Here is a 20,195-nt window from a genome sequence, read left to right as displayed (position 1 = left end):
TCCTATCACATTACGCTTCCAAGAGAGTAGAGTATGAGAGTGAAGGCCAGCACAAGCTACCTCCGAAACACATTAAGCAGCACCACATTTTTTTCAAACTGCCACTAACGCTGCATCACTGAATAGTTCAACATGCTTGGAGGAGAACACTAACTGCCAGCTCTGTGACGTCAGCTAACTGCCGCCCACGTTGGCTAGCAGTGCTCTCAGTCATAGGGGGAGAGAGACGACCACTCTACCCGCCCAGAGAGAGAGAGCACAAACGTGCGTCTTTTGGGCTCCTGGTTTGGACGGCTGTGGCATCAATGGAAATTAAAATTTGCGAATGTGAAATTTCACAAAAAATGTCTAATTTATACATAGACTCCAACTTCAATCACACTTAAAACATTTAACACAAGGATTTGGATCAAGATGTCCCGAAATAAGTTTTGACTGGTACTGTATCTTCAAAGATACATGAGCAATATTATCCAAAAAATGATAAAACCAACAAATAACCGCATATTAAATGAAGAAAAAAACATAACTGGGCATACAGTTATTTTATTAAAAGTAAATAACTTTGATACATTGGACTTTGCACTGCAAGTCCCACGTCAAGATACATATTCATATATATTTAACCTAATGGTTCATAGTCTTTTGCTTACCCCAGGGTTTTCACAATTCAAAACAAAAATACTATAAGAAAAACAAAACAAAACAAAAAAAACTTTGACGTTCCTCTAAGGCTGAATCTGTAAGTTTGATATCAATATTAATATCTAGCTGCCCAAAACATGTAGCAGCCATATTGTATCTCACTTGATCCATTCATAAAAGATACGTTTGGAGGAGGTCTTTCCTTTTTACAGAAGAAAAAGAAGGAAGGGCAGAAGTGGAAAAACAAAAGCAGACACTGATTGGTCAGAGCGTGTGCGTGCCCGCATGTTGGGCACCTGTCACTCAAACCCTGAGCTAAACAAAGTCGTCAAGCTGAGTGGAACTCCGCCCTCTGGCGTCTAACTGCCCTGATACCTGAGCAGCACCTCTAATTCACTTCATCGTTCAGCACTTTCACACATTATACCTAATCCCGCATGCTTATATTGACTAAACTCATTCTACATGCAATAAAAAGGTACATCACTTTCTAAAACCCTCAAAATCTCTCATTTCTCTCTCTCTCTCAACATTCTAAACCAGGCTATACAACAGTTAATGGTGTAAAACTCTTCTACTGTCACTCTCATTAACTGTCTTCTGTGGAAACTGCTGTTGACTAGGTGTTTGGGTTTGTCCTATCATTGCAAACTGGGCTGTGAGGGGATGTGGCTACCACTATGTATTTTTTCTGAAGTCGCTTAGAAATTCTAGCAGCTGTGATCTTTGGTTAAAGTTAACATGACATTTTTAAAGCTAATTGAATCAAATCTTAATCTCAGAATTGAAAATCACATCAAAGCTCAAAATGTGTACTGTTACAGGTGTCTAGCTGAGATTAATAGCAACTTTAAATGATGGCAATGCCATGATGTGAGAATAAAAATGCAGAAGGCATAATGATTTGATATGGTAATAAATCAAAAAATTCTCGAAATAATCACTTGCAGCCTTGAACCACTAACAGAATCAGGATCTGTTTCTTCTCACTGCTCAGACACACAAACATGCATACACACGCAAACAGGTTTCTGCTTTGCTCAGTTCAGAGACAGCCAGAGTGCGTTTTTCCACCTCGAAATGCACTAAAACGCTGTAAATCTCTGCAAAACCAGCTGCTTACACGATTTCATTTGTTGTTTTTTTTTTTGTTCTAGTTTCTAACATCTCGTCTCATGTTTCATATTCCAAAAGACATCAACCTATTTCAAATAGTCTAGAGTCCATATATAAAAATATATATATTTATACATGAATATTTGTGTATATAAAAAGATGGCTGCGCACTAGGATATAAATAAAAGAGATTTCACATTATGAAAAATTTGGTAAAATATGAAAAAAATTTGGTAAATACAACAACATTCATTTTACAAAAGTGCATCTGATCCAAAGGAGTTCAAAACACTGCCACGTCAAGCTTTAAGGCACAACACTTCCATACATCAGACGTTCCCTAAATCTCTTTCGACTGGCGTTCAGGAAGACCAGAAAAAAAAATATTAAAAAATAATCAGCTTGAAATCCTAATGTGCTTTTAACACCTTAAACCTCCTTAGCCAATCTAACCAGTTTATAATCTGGCAAGAAATATCATTTTTACAGCCCTTACGTGTTATTTGGCTTATTCTGAGTTATAGTAGCTGCTTCTAAAGCACTCAGATGGTGCCCTCTACAGGAGCCAACACAATGCAACGTAGCCTAACTATGAAAAGGGTACAAAGCAAAGTCTTGACCAAAATTAAATATGCTTTTTTCAGTCTTAAGAACTTTGCATGTATGAATTCTCAGGTACTATGGAAAAAGTGGAAGACAGAGTTCATTGTCTAACTAAAACTACATACCCTGTCACAAAGAGCATTTAGTCAAAGGACAGCAGCCTTTAAAGGGCGAAAAAGAAGCTATAACAACCGAAACACAGCTGGGACAGGTTGTTTTATGCATCAGGCACAAATGGCTCAACCTCTCCATCAATGAATGGGCAACTAAGCCAGTGCTGCTATGACTGAGGGAGCTCAACCTTAGGCCTTTTTCACATGTACCTCTGCGTGACATGACTGCTACAGCTACAGCTACAGTTCATATGATAATAAGTAGGGATCATAGAGTTTTACCATTTAAATATTTGGTTCAGAGTTTTGTTTTCGTTGGCTTTTATAGCTGATTTCACTGTACTTTGCCGATAAAATAGGCTCAACAGTGTAACTGCCTCCTCTGGGATGTGTCTGGGATGCAGTGCTGCACTGCTTTCATTCCAACTAAGCAGAAGCTGTAGCCACACCAGTGGATAACACTGGCATTCCCTGCTGTAACCTGTTAACATGAGCACCAAAACAAAAATAAAGTCAAGCCACGCAGAGGTAGTATGTGTGAAACACATCTTACAGTCATATGAAACTAGCATAGTCAAGAGAACATGCAGAAATAAAAATTCATCCCTAAAAACTGTACGTCTCCAGCAGAGGCACAGATACAACAACACTGGCAGCTTATGAAGAAGCCTTCAGGTCACACAACAGGTCCTAGAGCTCCTAGGACTTCAGTCAAAACCTAAACCTAACTAATTTGGATGTACTATAAAAAACAACCAGTCTTTGGGAATGATCTTTTGTTGCCTTCGTGCCTCGTGCCTTTCCACAACAGTCAAAGGGTCAGCGTTCACCTTGTATTTAAGAGTTTAAGCTTTAGCAGCTTGGTTTCAGAAGGCACAGATGGTGTTTTGAAAAGTAGAGTCCAGTAAGAAGCCATTCAGGTGATCTACCATTTTGTCAATACATACTGTTGAATTTCTTAGAAAAAAGTGCCTGCTGCAGCACTCAAGTGTCCTTTGTCGCCCCCTGCTGTTATAGAGCCAGCACTGAAAGACTGTCTTCTACAGCCAGATTTGAGAACTGAATCTGTTAGCTGCTGACTGCATGATGGCAGTTCACACATTCTATTCAAAATGGAGTGTAGACTGCCTCTGGAGTTGTGCTTTGTGATCATCACTTGAGTCCTTGGCCCAGATGTCCGTTTTTTTAGGCCTTAGGCAGAGTGGGTTCTTCAGCAGAGGATTTGGGAGAAGGGGTGTCTGAGCAACTCCTCCGCACTGGGCCTGAGCTTGGCCTCCACAAAGATGCGGCGGATGAAATCTCGAGTCTGTTCCGAGATATGGGAGGGCAGCATGGGATTAGTCGGCTGAGTGGCTATTTTAAAAATGGCCGCCATGGCCTCATATTCTGCCCAAGGGGGCTTCTCCGTCAGCATTTCCACCACGGTGCAGCCGAGGCTCCTTACCACAAAAAACACACACAATGAGACGCATGTAAATAAAAAGAGACAAACAAAAACAGATACAAAAAAAATGCCAAACATTCATCACTCCTATTTGAATTTGTTCATGATAAAAAAAAAAAACACAATTTAAATGCTGAATTTAAAGTTGAACTAATGTCAAAATATCCTTCGATCCAACCTTTTCTATCCCGATACTGATTCCAATACCTGAATTTAGGCTATCAGCCAATACTAAGTACTAATGTTTGCTATTTTTTTCTCTTCTTCTATTTAAAATCTGCATACATCATATAATGAGCTATTAGAATTGAAAAATGTATTCCAAAACATCTATTTTAGGGACATTTTGGTAATTAGTATTTGTAAAACATGAGTGTGCACTCCGCTGTAAGTATGCTGGCGCAATATGGCTGCCGCTTCATAATGTTTTTTTGTTTTGTATTGTTTGTGTGTATGTTTTAATGTTTCCCTGCTGGCTGAGGAGTTTGTCATCATGTCCACCAAGACAGTGGCTGACAGCGATTTTTCAACTGTGGCTGAGAGGCTTCTTGGGCTGGCATCACACCTATGATGCAGCCTGGACCAGCTGCTTGAGTGACGCTGTATCACGACTACGAGGCTCTCTGGACTGGAGACCTATGACATCGCAGCCTGGGCTGGCTACTTAGTTGACGCTGTACTGCAGCTGTGGGGCTGCCTGGACCAGTAGTGCTCGGCTGCATGACCTGTGGTACGGCGCAGCTAAGAGGCCTCTCCTCTTTTCCAATTATTTTTCCAATGTGCTTTGTGTAGAGAGGTTTTATTTTGACATGCTGCAATGCTTTGTGGAAAAACACAAGGTGCATTCCACGGTTCATCTCATTTCACGCTTGCCTATAATGTGATCATTCACAATTATATGCATGTAGAGCATTCAGTTCCATTAATAAAAATGGGAAGTGATAATTTGATGTATATCTCAATTTGCAATGTCACTCTTCCATTTTAGAGCAACCGTGTTTAAGAAACAGTAGTGACAGTGAATCGTTCACGTCTGGTCGATACCCGATCCATTAAATAAGATCAGTATAGGTGTCAATACCGATTCAGTGTATCAGATCAGTGCATCACTAATAATATCCCTGTATGGCAGTCAGCAAGGCAAAGATGTACTAAACAAACCACTGTGGTTTCACTAAAAGTACTTTTGAGCTTTTTCACTAGGGTGAGAGGCAGAACAACGGCAGACAAAGCTGCTCATACATGCATATATCAGATTCACAGGGCCTATCCAACGGCTGCCTATTTGAGTGTGGAGGCTGCACAGGAATGTTTTGGTGGAAACTTTCCCCCACAGAGCTGTTGACAATTAAAGGGTGTTTTTGCTGGCTGGAGCACTGAGCACTAATAGCATGAGTGAGAGAGCTCTGTGTATGTGTGTGTTTGAGAGATAGAGAGAATATGTACATTGAGGTGGAAGTGTTTCTGTGTGTGTGTAAAAAGTGCAAAAGGATGAGAAAACTGACAGGCCTTCTCGATCAGCTTAAACTGCCTTTCCCCACAAAGACCCCTCGGGACTTTACTCAACTCGGAACATTCCAGACCACTTTTATGTGCCAACTGGCTGGCTCTCAGCCAATCATATCCCTCGGCTGATGGGACGGTGTCCAATCAGATTGTTAAGGGGGATCCCTTGACAGCAGGTAAGCTCCTCCTATGGAGAGTTTATGTGTGGAAGTATGGGCCTGTTGTATATTCTCGTCCTTAAAAATAGCCCTGTTCCCCTTTCCCTTTTTTAAAATAGGCTTTCTCCTTCAGAAATCTTTATTTGGTCCATTACATTTTACCCTTTAACAACGCCTCTTTTTTCTCAAAAATTCCTGCCCTTCATTTTCCATATTAGTTCACATAGTTATGCTGGCTGTTTCACTATAAAATGAGTTATTATATCAGATCCTGCTTATAACTACAATGAATTCACTCATTCATCTGGTGCTCGTTGGCCATTTTCATTCCTGTCTCAGACGGATAAGTGGAATTTTCTCCCAATGTTCCACTGTCTCTGTATCAAAGACACACTTATATGGGCATCAGACTTTTGATTTCTTGACCCTTTATGCTGAGGCTTTTTCAAAAAGGCACTTTTAAAGTTCATTGTTCAGACAGAAACATTGAACGGTTTAGTTGATACCCTGCTAATTACAAACATTCATCTTTGATAAATTAGAATATATTGTTTCAAAGCACTTTTGGAGCTGGATTTCATTTACCGAAGGACATTATATAATGTAATTTGGCCAACATCTGTGCAACGTCCCCAGATTCCCACAGATAACCCAGACGTACATGTTGGTTACGCTACAGGACATATTAAGTAACAATTATAACAAGTCGCATGGATGTCTCTATTAGCAGGTTTTGCTATTCTGTTAGCATGAGGTGGACTGAAACAGGACTATAACTGAGGGAGCTCCGGGTTCTGTCAATTACAGAAGACCGCTCCACAATTATTACTGTCAGACTTTAAAAACTAAACACACTGCAGATTTATATTGGATTAAAATGATCAATCTTACTGGTGATCACTTAAATTTAAGGGATCTCCTCAGGCAAAACAAATCCAGCTCCAATAGGGCTGAAGCTGTTAACTGTTTAGTAAAGTCGAACTCACCAGACATCGGCTTTGCGGCCATAACCGTCCCCACTAATGACCTCCGGACTCATCCAGTAAGGCGTCCCAGTGACTGAGCGGACACCTGTACTGGACATACAGATGGTCTGCAGCCGCTTGCTGGCCCCAAAGTCTCCAAGCTTCACATTCCCTGCAGAATCTCTCAGGATGTTGGCACCTAAACACACCACCACATAACAGCACATGAGAAGATAACGGCAGAACTACATTTAGCATTTGTGTGCCAAGAGCTATTCCAGCTTTAGTCTTGCCAGAGCTGTTTAGAATCCATCTCAGTGGGCCACGTTGTACCTTTGATGTCTCTATGGACAATCATGTTGCTGTGCAGGTAGGACATGCCCTCCAGGATCTGTCTGGTGTATTTGCGCGTCACATTCTCAGTCAGGGCCCCATAGGCCTTCAGCTGGTCTTTGACGGAACCCTGGAGAGAAATGTGTGGTCGTAAACATGATTAAAATCTAAAACTAAATCAAAACTGACTAGTTTGAAATGGGACAGAAGTAAAACTAAATTGTATTACCTCACTCTACAGAACTCTTCAGAGGACTATCATTTACAAATGTAAAAACAATGCTGCCTCTCAGCTTCTCTACTCTGTCCCTGCAGCCCAACCTGCTCTGCTAACCATATTATGCAGGTGCAAAAAACAACTATTTCTGCATCATAATCTATTCTTCCCCACTGATTAAGAATATGGTCTAACAAAGCCAGAAATGGGTTATTTTTTGCCACTAATGAATGCTTAGAACTACACATATCGGGTGCCTTTCTTTTGTTACTCTGTTGAAAAAATAATCAAAAAATAAGATCAAATTTTGTTGTGCACACATGCTCACTCAGGCACTAATTGCAGTGCATCCAACAATAAAGGCATCTTTCATGTATTGATAGAAAACACAGCAGCACACAGAAATCTCCAGCTCCATATGCTGATCCATTTTACTATGACCAACGCGGACATGCATGCATCCAAACTAATCTGGGGGCAGATTTTAATGAGCTAAATGAGACAAAGACATAAGCTTCACTGCCGCCAACACGTTAGTTAAACAGCAGGACCCACCCCAGGCATGTACTCCATGAAGATAGTGAGGGTCTTTTCGTTGTGGTCTCTAAGGCAACCGTAGTACTGCACAATGCGCTCGTGATGAAGATTCTTTAACAGCTGAATCTCACACTCCAGAGTGCTGACCTCCTGCAGGAAGACAGCAGGAGAAAAGAGAAAGACAATGGACTTCAGCAGAGAACAGAAACGTCCCAGAGTTCAGTCTCAGGCTTTTGGGCATGCTCAGAGTATGGTGCACAAGTGGATGAGAAAAAAGAAAAATAAAAAAGCAACCCTGGAACACACACCAGGTACATCTGGGGGTCGTTTTTTGTGTATCAAGGAAATATAAAGACCCAGATGAAAATCTTTGTTTGCACATGTTTCTGTGTGTGTATGCAATAGAACCAGTTAACTAAAAGAAAATAACTATATTTTCCCCCATGATTCCCAGTCCCAACCCCCATCTCACAAACACACACTCTCTCACAGATACAGGAAGTGACAGTGCGTGTTTTTGCAGTGGCAGACAGGAAAAGATTTAAGTGAGTGGGGAGTTGGGGGGAGCAGGAGAGTGACATGGAGAGTGAAAACCCAAGCGAACAAAGACAAGGAAAAATGCTAGCAAACTCGTAGCCTCTTTTTCACAGCCCCAAAGCTAGGAGTAGTTACATAACAGTTGTTTCAGATCAACCTCGATAAACTCATACGGTACCTGCCAACTGTAGAACCTGCATTCCCACATGTTTTTATTCCCTTTTTTCCCCAACATGGATAGTAAAGTTCCAAACTAATGACCTCATGGGAACATTTTGCAGAGCTTCATCAGAAACAATACATTTCAGGCTTAGGACAACTGAAAAAACATACAGCCTCCAGTGTGTATGTATATATGAATGTATGTTTGTATGTGTTGTACCTTGCTGGTCTCAGGGCTTGCTGGGTCAAACTGGACCTGTTTGGCAGCCAGTTCCCGGCCTGTGTCAACGTCATAGCAGAGATAAACTCTACCGAATGCTCCCTGCCCCAACAGTTTCCCCCTCCGCCATGTCACTGGTGCCGTGGGGGCTGGACACACACATTTCAGATAAACACACAATAGCCACAAACGATAAACAATGAAATGACGTTAATCACAGGCACCATGTAGCTGTGCATAATGCATATTATGCACAAAAGCAATTTACACAACTACCATAGTACTAAATCATTCATCATTATCATTCATATTATTATTATTAAATACTGCAAAGAAAAACTTGGCGCAATAGTATTCTATTACTATTACAACATTTGCACAATCTGCACTAAACTGACACGTTTCTGTTGCTTCAAACATCCAAGACAATGTGCAGTAAAGGCTAGCTGGCATTAGTGAGTGTAGGTTTTACTTTCATTTATTGAGTCTGAATACCTTGCACCCATAAAGTGCTCACAGCTGAGCATATTTCCTTCCTCTTTTTTGTGAAAATAAAAACTCAGGATTAGACTTACACTTGTGTGGAACTGGGCGGTCCTGTGGGCGAAGCCTGGACTGAGTATCCACCAGCTGCCAGGTGCCTAGACTTTCCTCGCTGCCATTGAGTGATCGGCGGGACGGCACTAGTGTGAACAGGTTCCCCTGGGGGCGGCGTATCCTTGGAAATGTGCGCCGACCTGAGATTGCACAGGAAAGCACAAATTAAGTCAGATGCACCAGGCCTTGTCTGTCTGTTTTTATTAAGCACATATGAATAAGTGTCTTATACCCTCACTGAGGTCTTTGTGATGCAGGGAGACGTGGTATCTCCGTGGGTACGTTCCTCCTTTTCCAACAACCTTGTCATATACATGGTTTTCCCGGTCTGAGAAAACAAGGAAAGCAGCATCAGCATAAGAGCTCTACACTACTCATCTCCACTCTTTAAACAGTGTGCCTAGTATAAGATACAGTTGCGTGAAATGAACAAAATACTACTATTGTTATTATACTGCTTCATATTGCTATTGCGAAATTCTCTGCAATCTACTGTGATGTTAAAGATTTACTTTTGTAAGATTACAAGAATTAAACACCCAGAGAAACACCGCAGTAGAGATGGGCAATGTGACAATACTTTATCATTATCGTGATTAATTTTGTTACTGTAATATACGTTTCTAAGCATATTGTGGATTTTGTCTGTACTTAAAGAACACTGACCAACTGCGAACTTCAATATAAAAAAACATACTTAGTCCTGTTTTATTGGACTTAGTACAGCACAATATGTGAAATAAATATCATATAAATATAAATAAAATTCATTGTACCCAGAGTTTTTGATGGCTGCTTTTAAATGTGCTTAGTGTCTGTGTGTCAAAATATTGTGGTATGTCTTGTGAAAACATTTTTAAATATTGTGAAATTATATTTTTGCCATATTGCCCACCCCTAGCTCACATTACAGGTTCCAAGGCTCTTTTGCACATCACAGCCTCCTGCGATATCATTACTGCAAAAGCTAGAACCACAATAACAATTACTAAACAATATATGTGCAGCCCTAGTACAAGACTTCAGCTTCCTTTTGCTACCTTAAACATGAATGAGAAGTAAATCAGAAATTAAGTAAATTAGTTGCTACGACAACAAGCATCCACAGTCCTGCCTCACCTGCGCAGTCCTGCCTGTTGTCAGGATAACTCCTGGCCCTGTGCATGCGAGACTTTCTGAGTGAGGGACTACAGGAAGGAGAGAAACCAACATGTAAATCGATAAATCCCTATTTTATCTATAACATTGTGTGAGACTGTTACATTTTCTGACCTGTCTGAGTTGCTATCAAGTGACTGGCAGCTCCCAGACACTGAGTTCTCTGCACTGCTCCATGGATCAAGGACCTGAAGGCAGAGCAGATTTTAGCCATCTTATTTTTTGTCATTCACGTAATTGCAAGGTTTATCTCTGCACACCTGCACATCTGTCAATGGAATGTGCCATATGAAGGTGCAGAGTGTGTGCGCGTGTGGTCACTCACTAACTGGTCGCTGGTCTCAGGTATGAACTCTCCCTCACTGTTAATGCTGGTGTAGGATCCCTGGCGCGCAATTCGCTGCTGACGCTCCGGAACGTAACCAGGGGGTGGAGAGCTCCGCCCAGTATTCTGTGAGCCTGAGAAAGCAGAGGAGTAGATATGTTACAGATGCATCAATCACAGAGAGGTATCATATACAGAAGATATGACTGGCTCACAACTACATGAAATAGTGAACAGGAACTAGGGCCGCACAATATGTTGTTTGTTAATCATTATCACAACGCTGGCCTACAATACTGAAATAACAGAAGACTGCAATATGCAAACTGTGACTCTAACAAACGATCTTCTTGTTAATTATGCGCTGTAAGCATCCTAACTAATCACGGACCATCTAAATGAGTGCACTTCATATAATACAACAAATGTAAATTATTTTTGCCAATGCTAAAAATCTCACCAAGGATTACATGTAGCAGTATTGATGTATTTCTAATATATTGCAAGATATAAAATTGCATATTATAACATCAATTATAATATGGAGTTTTGTCTATAATTGTGCAGCCCTAGCCACAACAACAGAGCATTTAAAAAGAATGAATTGCAGAATTTTCTTTAGGAATTATTGACAGAAAACACACTGTGGCATGCGCCCGTCCCCCGGGCTCTGATGGTGGCTGCGAGAGCCAGCAGGAAGGCGGAGCCCGAGCTTCAAGCAGGGACGAAGCCCGGTGAGGACGGTGGGAAGAGAACAGCGAGTGATGGGGGACGGTGCGCAAGTCCCGAGCCCTGCCTCCTGGGCGCTGCCTCCAGTCCCGTAGTGAGGCCACGTTAATTTGCCTCACATTCGATCCGGGGGGATCGAATTTGGTTCACGTTCGATCCGAGCTGTGGAGCAGGGGCAGTGACGAGGAGGCAAAGCAGCGAGCTCTCGTTCCCTCTCGGCTCAGGTGCGACTTTTAAAAAGAGCAGAGAGGGAACAGAGAGAGAGGGGGACCTCCAGCAGCAGCGAACAACCGAGGACTACAGAGCTGAAAAGCTCGAGTGAGAAAAGGACTGAAAAGTCCAGCTAGAAGCCACTGAAAAGTGGGCAGCATAGGTTTTGGTTTTGTTTCATTTGTTGTGTTTGGTGGAGAAATAAAGTAACACGGCTGCTGCAACACTGAACCCTGCCTCCGGCGTCCTCGAGCCCGGGGTAGCGCATGCCGTGCTACAAACACATATAATCCTTTAAAATGACCTCTGAATAAGTACCCAATATCAGCATACTGAACTTTACGCTGCTTAGGCTTACCACAAAAATCCAAATCCACTATTCTCACTTGTGGAATAATACAATTATTTTGGGTGCGTGAGACATACTGCCTAAATGTACTTAGCCATGAAGGCCATGTCTGAAAGAAGCCTTATGCTGACCAGCTGAAGTATGATGTAATAAATCTGTATTCACTGAAAGAGCCGAAACAGAGCTCGTACGGACAGCATCAGCATGAAAACAGCTTGTGAAAGAGTCTGTGCAACAGACCCACTGGGACAAGATCAGAATTCAGCTATCAGAAAGCAGAGACGCTGAATCATTAGACTAAGCACAACTATAAACAAACGTCTCTTTCCTCCAGACACAGACCCTCTAAGAAGTCCTGCTTCTCTCCAGGCCTCACAAGCTGAAACAGCCTCCCCTTCCCCCCAAACACAATCTCTGAACCAGGCCACTGGCTCACCACGCTAATAGTGTCTCACAATCTGATTGGCTAGACGCCAGCAGGCCATTGTGCAGCAGCTAGTGATGGTGGACAGGAAAAGGAAGAGGACCCAGTGCTCACGGAGGAAGTTAGAGGAACAACAGACAGAGGGAGAAAGAGAGAGGAGAGAGAGGGAGAAAAGGAAAGCGAGAAAAGAACATAAGGAGAGAGAAAAAAGAATGAAGCGGAGAGATAGGGGAAGAGAAGGAGGTAAACTGCTAAGGTTAATAAGCAACAGAAACAAATGAACAGAGCCAGGCAGGGTCCAAGCACTGGAAAGAGAGAGCCATGACACAATACCAGAGAGTAATGCAAGGCACTTTGAACATCTTCCTGTTCCCCTAATTCCTCGTTACTCTTTCCTCTTTTAGTTAGCTGCTTACGTACATGAGCACTGTTCTGTCAACATGAGCCAGTAGAGAAACACAGCCTTCAAAACACAGAGAATCTGTTTTGATATTTACTCGTTATTATAGTGCCACACAGGGCTATTACTGAACTTCCAGAGAGCCAGTTAGTTATCACGAGGAGGCAAAAAAGTTGACATTTGCTACCGAAGACCGTATATGTTGACTTTACTCTGTTTGACTGAATAGAATTGCTATTAGAGATGCACAGATAACACGTTTTACCTTCCAATACCGATACCAATACCTGATCCTTAAATTTTGCTACCCAGCACTGATACCAGTACTAACTCTATCTAACCTAACTATCCTTTAAAACCAGATATTTATAATCAGAATGATGTGTTCCTCAATTGGCTTATGTTGACAGCAGAATGGTCATGTACGCAAGCAGCTAACTGCTTGCAATTTTACACACATTTTTATTTTGTTAAAATCTCTGTCCTTTTTAAACACCACTAAGCTTTAAAATGAGTAGCACTTCACTTAAAGGGAAATCTCACCAAATTGTTAAAGTTTCAGTATAATTAAATATTTAAGCTGTTAACAAAGTAATTCAGAGGGGTTTGACGAGAGATGAAACTGTATAGAAACTTACGGAGTTAGATTTGTGCACAGCGCTGGTGATAGGAACCAGACATTAGAGGAGTTTAATGCCTCTTAAAGCGCCCTCATGAAAAGGTACGTGCATGATGTTTTACAACAGTTATGAGATCAGTTTTGGCTTAAAGTTTATTTTTCAAAATCCATGATGGAGGAGTACATACAGGGCGTTGTAAGGCAAAATAGTGCCAAAAAAACGTATTACCACCATTTAACCACCATCAGCATTACATATAAAACTCAGAAGACATGTGTATGGTCAAGCAATGTTTGAGATAAAATGGGTATATCTGTGTTGTGACCCCTGGTTCCTACCATTACCACTTTCAAGAAATCTAAGTCAGAGAGTTGATCTACAGTGCACCATTAAATATATGCATATATATTATATTTTAACATATTTATTCAGTGTTGTCAGTATATGTAGTTACTTGCACCTCCTTGTACATTCATTATCGCACTTTTTTATCTCAGGACAGATCTTATTGCATATTTTTGTATATCTCTAGTTGTACATATGCCTGTAGGTAGGTTTTTTGTATATAATGTTTGTTTTATATTGCATCACCGTTATTATTATAACTGTCCTGTGTGTGACTGCTACTGGCTGCCAAATTTCCTTCAGGATCAGTAAAGTATCTATCTGTCTGTCTGTCTATGTGTCTATTTTACATGAAAAAGAAACAGGAATTTTGAAAAATCAGTGGAATTCCCCTTTAAAACAATCTTGCATCTAAAGCTATTATGTCTAAACTATTCAAAACATTCTGTTACCCCACAGGAAGAACTATACAGATAGCTATTAGATCTCTCCGATATCTAATGCAGCTTTTTTTGCTGACACTGGCATGATACCAATACGATCTATCTGGTATCATATTGGTGCCATCGCTAGCATCCATGAACAGTGTCAACTGGGCTTCATTACTAAAGCATTTGTGCTGCTGCAATTTTACATTTCTAAAGCACTTTTTAAAATTTCTGGGGTCATTTTTGCCTTGTACCCATGTTCATTTCTGACCTCGTGTGTGTGTTTGCACTCACTTGTGGATGGGTGGCGTCCCCGGGGCTCTGAAGACTGATAACCCGTGCTCACATCCCCTGTTGACTGAGATGCTTTGATTCGAACCTGCTTACATCCAGTGTGATGAGACGGTGAAGACACCTGCAGAGCAGAACACACATCTCTCATTAACACTCTGTGTTTGATGTCTTGATTAGTCTGGGTATGTGTGTGTTTGTTACTTACATTACTGTGCTCCTGAGTCATTAGCAGGATCTTTATGCTCTTCATGTTAGAGCTGCGGTCCAGAAGGTCAATGGCCTTGTCCAAGTCATCCTGACCTCGTAGAGGAATGGACATCTATGCACAAACACACATGGTAATTAGATACCTGTCTCTAAAATGCACTACTTAACTTACAAACACAAACGTTAGAAAATGTTCTGTGATGAAATAAAAGGAGTAACATTAAGGCTAAAAACTTTATAATGGTGTATTTCCATTTGTAAAAAAATGGGACATATTTCTATTTTAAAGAAATGAAAACAAAATGTTCAAGATACACTGGATTAAACAACAACCTCGTCAAATGAGATCAATTATCTGTGTATCTATGCGATTTTGTGTGTTTGTAGATCAGTACCTCATTATTAATATAGTGCAGGTCTAGCTGCTGTCCAAAGGCAGTCTTGACCTTTTGCTGGACTTCCTCAAACTGCACAGGCCGACCAAACATAAGTATCCTACACGTACACATAAACATACACATACAGAGGGGGCATTAAAAACAAAGCTAGGCCTTCTTCAGATGTGTAACTTAAAACTGCATATACATACACACACAGGAGCTGAGAGTTGCAGTGCACACAGATTCCTGAAAGCACACCTAGCATAGTTGTGGTTTCTCCTGGCAGCCACAGGCAAACCACAGTCTTTTCCCTTTCCACTCAAATACCAGTCTGAGAGCTGAGCTAGGGAATGTGTGTGTGTGTGTGTGTGTGTGTGTGTACTGTAAGAGTTTATTTGTACTCTTTTCTGTCTGTTTATGTACAGTTGTATGCAAATGTTTGGTCACCCCTGGCCAAATTACATATTTTGTTGATGTTTTTTAAGTGAAAAGAAGTAAATACAACCTCTGCAGCAAATTATTTTTTTTTCTGCAAACGTTAATGCACAGTTGTTTTTCGTTTGATGAACTTTTAAGTTAAAAAAATAAATAAAGTAATAATTGTGGCATGTGCAAAAGTTTGGACACTTAGTACTTAGTAACACCACCTCTGGCAGATATAACGGCTTGCAAACACTTCTGTAGCCCAGCTAGAAGTCTTTATATTCCTGTTTCGCGAATTTTCACCCACTTCCTTACAGAACGCTTCTAGTTCTGTAATATTCTCGGGCCGTCTTGTATGCACAGCATCTACCCACTGATTTTCAATGATGTTCCAGTCCATGGACTGTGAAGGCCATTCCAAAAGCTTCAGCTTGCGCTGCTTGCAGTAATTCATGGTAGATTATTAAATATGTTTTGGATCACTGTCCTGTTGCAGAAGCCAGTTTCTTTTCAGCTTCAGTTTCTCATACGACCGGGTCACATTTGCTTGTAGAATTTGCTGATATTTAGTGAAGTATTCTTCCATCTACCTGCGCAATGTTTCCTGTGCCTCTGGCTACAATACAACCCCAAAAACATAAGACACCCACGCACACTTAACAGTTGGAAAAGTGTTCTTTCATGAAATGCTGCTCCTTTTTTCTCCAAACAGACTTCTGGTGAATGTAGCCAAAGAGTTGCATTTTTTATAGCACTTGTTTCCAAAACGCCTCTGGCTTATCCAGACGTTGTTTCGCATATATTAGAAATTAGAAATGTACTTTTTTGATAAGGTCACTTTAAAGTCTTTAAAGTCATGTGCAGCTCCTTTGCTGTCATAAGGGGGTTTTGCTTTGCCATTTTGGCCAGTAAATGAGCAGTTCTATCTGCAGGTTTTCTTGTTCTTCCAGATCTTGCCTTGTCTTCACAGTTCCCCTTAACTGCTATATCTCAATGACAATTTAGTGGAAACTTTCACCTGGAAGAGCTTTTATATCTCTTTATAGCCTTTCCCTGCTTTGTAGGCATCAACTGGCATAATTTTCAGATTCTTTGCCAGCTACTTAGAGGACAAGCATGGTTGTCCAGTGTTAGCACAAGGCTTGAGAGATTTTATTAGCTCAAATGTCACCTGCTGACAATTCCAAATGACAATTCTTGGCCTGTTTAAGTTAATTAAATTCTGAGACTTGAGGATTGGAACCTTTTGCACATGCAACTATTTTCTTTTTTTTCCTGTTTTAAGTGAATCAAATGTAAACGTAGCTGTGCATTACTATTTGCACAAAAAGGTTATTGTTTACATAGTTAAACAGTTTAAATAGCAGAGAATGTGTTTATTCTTTTCTTTTAAAAAAATCAACAACATATGTAATTTGGCCAGGGGCGCCCAGATTTTTGCATGATGAGTCTCCATGCAAGTTATTTGAAGAAAGAATTATCTGTGTTTACTGTACTGCATGTGTATGCATCCCATTTTTGTTTCTGCATTTCTTTACAATAGTCCCCTCACACACACACACGCGCACACGCACACACACACACACACACACACGCGCGCGCACACGCACGCACACACACACACACACACAATAATTTACACTCACCTTCTCTCTCCACTGAACTCAAACTTAATTCTGACGTCATCCTGGCGGTGGAGAAAAGGAGAGTGTCACTGCGAGCTTATACAGTAGTTGCAAAGGTCACACTCCACATGAAATCTGGCACCCATATTTGTGTGTGTTACCTGTCTGTTGGTCGTGCTGGCAGTGTTAACAGGCTTGGCTTTGGCCGTGTCGTAAGTCGACATGGGCTGCCGCCTGGTCATCTGCAGGGCCACCAGGTCCTTCATTATAGAATGGAGAGCCTGTCTCTCATCTACATAGGAAAATGAAAGAATGAAATAAAAGGACAAAAGTGACACTGACCTTTTACTAAGAGAGTAAACAGAACAGATGACCTATTATTTAACCCGTCATAATGTTAGGGATGCACAATGATACCAGAATTTTATCTGTACCTGCAGGTAATTGCTTTAAAAATATATTTATACTGACGTAGAACAAATGTTTAGATTTGACTGATATTTCAAACCGATACTTGACAATGTACTTACTGTGCTCTGGAACAGCAGAACATTTAGGTGACCCTAAGCTATTGTGCTAAAATATCTACATTTTATTACTTTTACTCCATCTGTAACCCTTTATAAATAAATATTATATTTCTCTATTACGCCATTTGAGCTTTATTTGAATTTTTATATTTTATAAATGTTTGTATATCAGCATCGGCACCAGCTTTGGCAGATATTTACACGAAAACTGTCAGATATTGACCTATGATTAACATATAGGTGCATCCTTACATAATGCAACCTTTTAACCCCTTTAAAATCCCAGGCTTATTACATACTTAGGCTTTTTATTCAGTAACTACAGCAACTTCAATGTAAGCTGTTCTATATACGGTTATAGACGTGTGTATCAAAACTTTGGGCATGGAACCCTGGACATTTACGAGGTTAAAGATGTCAGTTATTGCTAGGGATAACAAATGTAATTTTATATGAAATTATTTCTCAAACCTCATTCAAACAAGCTGAGAAATTCTGAATAAAGTGAAGATTTAAAATTTTCCAGCCACACTAAATTTGAGTTCACAAGTACAAGAGGAACTGAATTTTATGGAAAGTTGAAAAGTGCACATGGTCTTTTTTTGTGGAAGGAAAAAACATCTTTTATATTAAGGTTATGTTTTTTTGCCACTGTTTGATTTGAAAAAACAAAGTAAAAGGTTACAAACACAGAATCAGAGCTGTCAATACAGAATGTAAATCAAATACAAACATAATTCATCGTTTGTATTTCGAATAGTATAGCAAAATGAAAGTAGTAACTTTACTTCTATAGGTTAAAATGACAAAATGAACTCATTTCAGCATCTTCAGTGTGTCATGCTGCTCAGAAATGTTTTCTGCTTGAAACAGTGAAGCTGCAACGGAATTGTTTTGTAACTCCTGTCTAAATTAGATTGTCCTCGCACACATACACACACTCAGTGAGCCGTATGCCAGTGTAACGGAGCCTGTGTGAGAGAGAGATTGCCATGTTTTTGAGATCTTTGTTCTCATGTTTGAAGTGAGAGTGTGAGCTGTGTCTTGGCTTTGCTTGCTCACGGAGGGAAAATATTCCCACTGTGTAGCTTGGACAGACTTCACACACCTCTGGAGAGAGAGAGAGAGCAAGAGAGAACCGGAGGAGCCTCATCTAACCAGCAAACCTGCCACTGGGTCCAGTACACACTATGAAGCCAACAATACTGACTGCGCGTCAGTAATGTCTTTCTCTCTCACTCTTTCTCTTCTTCAGGCATTCTCACTGCTGCTAAGCTTTTCACTCTGTCTCTCAGATTTTTTTTAAGCAGAAGAACCATACTACAATGCATTTATTAATCTATTACTGTACATTAATGAGCTCGGTGCATAACTATCTTACCAAGTGTATTATGAAAATTAAAAGAACTTACTCATTTTTGCGGTGTGTGCTTCCCTTTTCTGGTTCAGATCTGGAGTCTTCACACACTTGGTCTTCTAGCACCACCCATCAATAGCCTGCAAATGTGTAGATTTTAGTCATGATCCTCACTGTTGTCGTATAGTGTTTCATTCAAACAAATGAGTGCATCATTTACAGCATTTGATGAACTCGAGTAACTACAGCTGAATTTGACTTTGATACACTTCCATCTTTGTATCATCATCTGCGTTTTTAGCACCCGGAACGCTAGTTGGTTAATGTTGTCTTGCCATCAGTTGGATATATACCATTAGTGGCAACAGGTAGCCTATCTAATGAGAATGTATAGCAAAAGCATCAATGCGCACCACCAATGCACATTAGCCTGTCAAGCATCATCGGGCTGGTGGATTTGTTCTTGTGAAGCAAAGTGGCTAACATTTCAGCTAACGGTCAACTGTATAAAGCTTGGAAAACCAGATATAAAATTATTTTTGTTATCAAGATATTATACTGTTACAGCCACATTTATCTAATAATAAATATTTAACATAATTTCTATTTAGACTTTTATTAAGTTTTCCATTTTTTTTCCCCATTTTCCTGCTGAGGCCCCGCCAAGTACCCCGACTTCCTGCAGCAACGATTATGCAACAATATGATGTTATGCTGTATCAGTACATCTCTACTAATAGCACCAATTTTAAACAAAAGAAACCAAAAGCTAGACAGGTCTTCCTTGTAATTCCTAACAAAGCAAACCACTGCCGTAATAATCATCTTCATTTCTTCATTAGAGATCTCTGCTATGATAGTACTCAACTTTCATTACCATCATCATTATGGATAACAAAAGACTAACAATGATCTTGTAAAGCTTCATCAATTTCTTTTTACAGTGTTTACTTGACCTAACACTATTTAGTAGGTGAGGGCGAGACTATTCCCAGAGCGGTCTTGATTCAGACTGTTAACATAATAAAGCGTAATCAGGCCAAAGTGCAGTGTGAATCTCTGCCCAATTCTCTCCCACAGTTAGACATATGATTCAGCATGTTGTGTCTATGGAGGAAAAGGCTCCTAATGAACTCCGTCTATGACAAACACACACCTGGAGTGTCTGAAAACCAGCAAAATAAACCCATATATCATTTAACAGGGTATTTTGGTATGCTGCATATGGTAGGTTTTCC

General features: G+C 40.4%; 1 protein-coding gene across 1 annotated transcript in view; it reads right to left on the bottom strand.

The window, feature by feature from the left end:
* Positions 1-530: 530 nt before the first annotated feature.
* The window catches only part of map3k3 (mitogen-activated protein kinase kinase kinase 3), a 32,617-nt gene continuing 12,952 nt past the window's right edge, over positions 531-20,195 (bottom strand). Inside the window, exons 3-18 of the mRNA XM_036589683.1 lie at positions 19,013-19,097; positions 17,232-17,362; positions 17,092-17,132; positions 15,038-15,137; positions 14,641-14,754; positions 14,436-14,556; positions 10,637-10,770; positions 10,426-10,499; positions 10,273-10,340; positions 9,386-9,481; positions 9,132-9,293; positions 8,557-8,705; positions 7,656-7,787; positions 6,884-7,013; positions 6,572-6,749; positions 531-3,916 (exon numbers count right to left, since the gene is read on the bottom strand). Of these exons, the coding sequence (XP_036445576.1) occupies positions 3,688-3,916; positions 6,572-6,749; positions 6,884-7,013; positions 7,656-7,787; positions 8,557-8,705; positions 9,132-9,293; positions 9,386-9,481; positions 10,273-10,340; positions 10,426-10,499; positions 10,637-10,770; positions 14,436-14,556; positions 14,641-14,754; positions 15,038-15,137; positions 17,092-17,132; positions 17,232-17,362; positions 19,013-19,016 (1,863 nt within the window). The 5' untranslated portion in view covers positions 19,017-19,097 and the 3' untranslated portion in view covers positions 531-3,687. The remainder of the gene's footprint in view (positions 3,917-6,571; positions 6,750-6,883; positions 7,014-7,655; positions 7,788-8,556; positions 8,706-9,131; positions 9,294-9,385; positions 9,482-10,272; positions 10,341-10,425; positions 10,500-10,636; positions 10,771-14,435; positions 14,557-14,640; positions 14,755-15,037; positions 15,138-17,091; positions 17,133-17,231; positions 17,363-19,012; positions 19,098-20,195) is intronic.

This window comes from Colossoma macropomum, unplaced genomic scaffold (assembly GCF_904425465.1).
Source record: "Colossoma macropomum unplaced genomic scaffold, Colossoma_macropomum, whole genome shotgun sequence".
Classification (NCBI taxonomy): domain Eukaryota; kingdom Metazoa; phylum Chordata; class Actinopteri; order Characiformes; family Serrasalmidae; genus Colossoma; species Colossoma macropomum.
The sequence above is the reverse complement of the archived record's forward strand: the minus strand, read 5'-3'. Positions and strand labels throughout refer to the sequence as shown.